Source organism: Quercus suber, unplaced genomic scaffold (assembly GCF_002906115.3).
Source record: "Quercus suber isolate HL8 unplaced genomic scaffold, Cork oak 2.0 scaffold_158, whole genome shotgun sequence".
Taxonomy (NCBI): domain Eukaryota; kingdom Viridiplantae; phylum Streptophyta; class Magnoliopsida; order Fagales; family Fagaceae; genus Quercus; species Quercus suber.
This window is the reverse complement of record NW_027069619.1, coordinates 1,136,053-1,139,515: the sequence shown is the minus strand read 5'-3', so window position 1 is coordinate 1,139,515 and position 3,463 is coordinate 1,136,053. Positions and strand designations below refer to the sequence as shown.

At 37.2% G+C, this 3,463-nt stretch overlaps 1 protein-coding gene across 1 annotated transcript in view; it reads left to right on the top strand.

Moving 5' to 3' along the window:
- The first annotated feature begins 2,282 nt into the window (after positions 1-2,282).
- The window catches only part of LOC136069243 (uncharacterized), a 2,166-nt gene continuing 985 nt past the window's right edge, over positions 2,283-3,463 (top strand). The window contains exons 1-4 of the mRNA XM_065777551.1: positions 2,283-2,815; positions 2,930-3,018; positions 3,079-3,226; positions 3,338-3,463. The exon at positions 3,338-3,463 is cut by the window's right edge and continues 4 nt beyond it. Coding sequence (XP_065633623.1) covers positions 2,283-2,815; positions 2,930-3,018; positions 3,079-3,226; positions 3,338-3,463 — 896 coding nt within the window. The remainder of the gene's footprint in view (positions 2,816-2,929; positions 3,019-3,078; positions 3,227-3,337) is intronic.

Below are 3,463 nucleotides of genomic sequence, written 5' to 3'. Positions count from 1 at the left end.
GTTTACAATTCTTGCAAATTAACATTTTTTATATGATATATTGTTTGTATTTGTTTGACATGACATAATATTTGCCACCTTAACCTAGGAGACCGGTTTTACTGGGCGAGATGGGTGCTTAATCACTTCCCATCTTGTAAATTAGCCTCTGAACCAAGGTCAAGGGTTCTAGACTAGGCTCTTGTATATGCAATTTTACATTTTTTAGAATGTAACTAGGAAACAAAGCAATGTAATTTACTTTCTTAGATTGTATCTAGGACTAAAAAAGTATTGTAAATTTTTGTTACAAAATTGATGTAAATTGTTATATATATTAATACAATAGAAGCATTTTTTTTATAGTGAAGGTTTTCTTATTTTTCCATTTAAATTAAATAAGTGGCGATGCCATGTGAAACCCTCAATCTAGGGGGGAGTACAGTTTACAGTGAATTCGACATTTTGAGCATCACGAACCCAACTGTTCGCATGGGTTAGGCCCAGTTTGAGAAAAAATTGGCAGGCCGAGGTCGAGGTCGCGGTCGCTTACAATACACACACATGCGCGTGCACGCACGCGTGCGCACACACACACACACACACACACACACACTTATACTGTGAGAAATAAAAACATCATTCCAAAACTAAAAACTTAAACCCAAGGCCACATGACAATGCCGACACAAAGCCAGAACTCAATTTGCTAACACAAAGTTGAAACTAATTTGCTGACAAAAAGCCAGAACTCATTGCCAACATAAAGCCAGCACTAATGATGAGAATCAACAAGCATTTAAGGATCCATTGCATGTTCTAGTTGGGCCTATTACTAAAGCAAGATCCAAGAAGATCAAAGAAACACTTAATGGGCTAATTCAAGAGATTTGAGTTGATTCTAACGCAGGACATTTCAAGCTTGGCCCAAAGGAAGACGAAGGCGTAATAAATTTAATCCAAGCTATTGAGGGTTGATCTGACTTAATTGGGCGTGATTTATGGCGTGGATTAATGGCTGATTGACTTTCCCGCTCCATATCAGTTAATAGACATTTTTCCTACTCTGGAGCTTATAATTTCAGATCAAATCTACCTTAATTTAGGGCTTTTATTATTTTCCTATTTTGGATTTGCTAATTTTAGACCAAAATCAACTTTTATTTAGGGTTTTATTATTTAGTACGTTTTTTTTTTATATTTTCTATTTTCAGGCATGTCTTATAAATAGCATACACTCTTTGTAATAGGGAATTATTGAATAAAAAATCAGACAAGGTGAGGCTTTGCTCTTCTTTTGGTTCTTCAAGAAATGTGAACTTATCAGGAATTCTTGCTTGTGGCGTTCAAACTTTATACCTTTGGTTTGTGATTCAATTATAATCATTAGGTCAAGGTGTTACACTTATACCTTTGGTTCGCGTTTCAATTATAAACGTTGGGTTAAGGTTTCTATCAAAAAATCTAAATTTTAGTTTTCTTGGGCAAGTATTCCAATATTTTTGTTTGGTCTCAAAGCGTGTCGATTGAGGTTCACATCATTTGGTATCAGAGCACAGGTTCTAAAATTAGTTTTCTTTCCCTTTATCTTTTGTTTTCTGTTATCATCCTGTCTTGTTCTTTTTGTGTTCTTTATTCCTCGTTCTTATTTTCTGATGTGCACTAGGTTAAAATCGTGCACCAAGCTCCCAGAAAAAAAAAAAAAAATTTGTTTGTAGTTTCAATTCTCTCATACCAAAATATTATTTTCTTTTGTCCTTTTCCTTTGATTTTGTGTTTTTGTCATATTTTCTTACCATTGGTATTAGTTTAAAAACTACAAGTTGAATTTCTTGATCAAGTTTATTAGTTTAAGCAGAACTTAAAAGGAGAAGCTACGAATGGAAAAAGGCAAGAGAATGTGAGACTAATATCGGGAGAAAGCCAATTTAAGAGTGAAACATGAGTGTGAGTGACATAATTTGAGTGTAAATATGTGAAGGAGTGTTGTGAGGAATTATTTCTAACATTTCTTTGTAGTTTCAAAATTATGTCTTCCAGGGGCGAAGCATTAAACAATGGAGGGGAGGAGTCATCCATCATGTTGCAGGTTATGCAATAACAATTTGAACGTATGAACGTGGTGTTTAATGATATTCGGGATCGGATGGATAGGGAAGACGCTATTATTACTTCTTTGCGTGAGGAGCGTTCCCAAAGAGCCCTTAATGCTAGAAGGCAAGGAAGGTGTGCGCGTGTGGATGATTCAAATGACTACCATGACGATGAGTTTGAAGATGGAGAGGATCAAGCTTCATTGAACAATGAGGGCAGGTTTGTGCCAAGGGGAGAAAGGCATGGTAAAGGTTTTCGAAGAGATCCAAGATGGCAATGGGACTGACAGAAACCTAGGAAACATCAAAATAAAGATACCATTGTTCCAAGGGAAAAATTATCTAGAAGTGTATTTGGAGTGGGAGAAGAAGGTGGAGTTCATCTTTGAGTGCCACAACTACTTCGAGGAGAAAAAGGTAAAACTAGTTGTGATTAAATTTACTTACTATGCTATTATATGGTGGGATCAACTTGTGATGAACAGAAAGAGAAACTATGAGAGGCCTATTGAGACATGGGAGGAAATGAAGGCCACTATGAGGAGGCGGTTTGTCCTTAGTCACTACTATAGGGACTTGTATCTAAAATTACAGAGTCTTACTCAAGGCTACAGGAGTGTGAATGACTATCTTAAGGAGATGGAGATTGCCATGATTCGGGCTAATGTAAAGGAGGATAGAGAAGCTACTATGGCAAGATTTTTGAATGGGCTGAATCGGGACATTGCCAACGTGGTGGAGTTGTAGCACTACATAGAGTTGGAGGACATGGTGCACATGGCAATAAAGGTGGAACGACAGTTTAAAAGGAAAGGAACTTGGTCATTTTAAAATTCAGGCTCTTTTACTTCATGGAGGTCAAATGGGAGGAAAGACAAAGGAGCTGTTTTCAAGTCCAAAACCAAACCACCAAAAAGGAGAGGTGAAGCTCCCAATGTCAACAAAGGTAAAAATGAATCCCAAACTCGTAATCGTGATATTAAGTGTTTTCATTGTTTGGGAGTAGGTCATATAACTTCACAATGCCCAAATAAGAGGACCATGATCGCACGTATTGATGAAGAGGTGGAAACTGAAAGTGAGGGAGATGATGACCAGATTCCATCACTTGAGGATGCTTGTGACAATAATGTGGAGTATCCAATGGAGGGTGGGTGAGTTGTGGCTAGGCATGCTTTAAGTGCCCAAGTCAAAGACGATGATATGGAACAACAAAGGGAGAATATTTTTCATACTAAATGCCACATCAACAATAAGGTATGTAGTATGATCATTGACGGGGGAAGCTATACTAATGTGGCTAGCACTACTTTAGTGGAAAAATTGAATTTACCTACCTTGAAAGACCCTAGACCATATAAGTTGCAATGGTTGAATGATTGTGGAGAGGT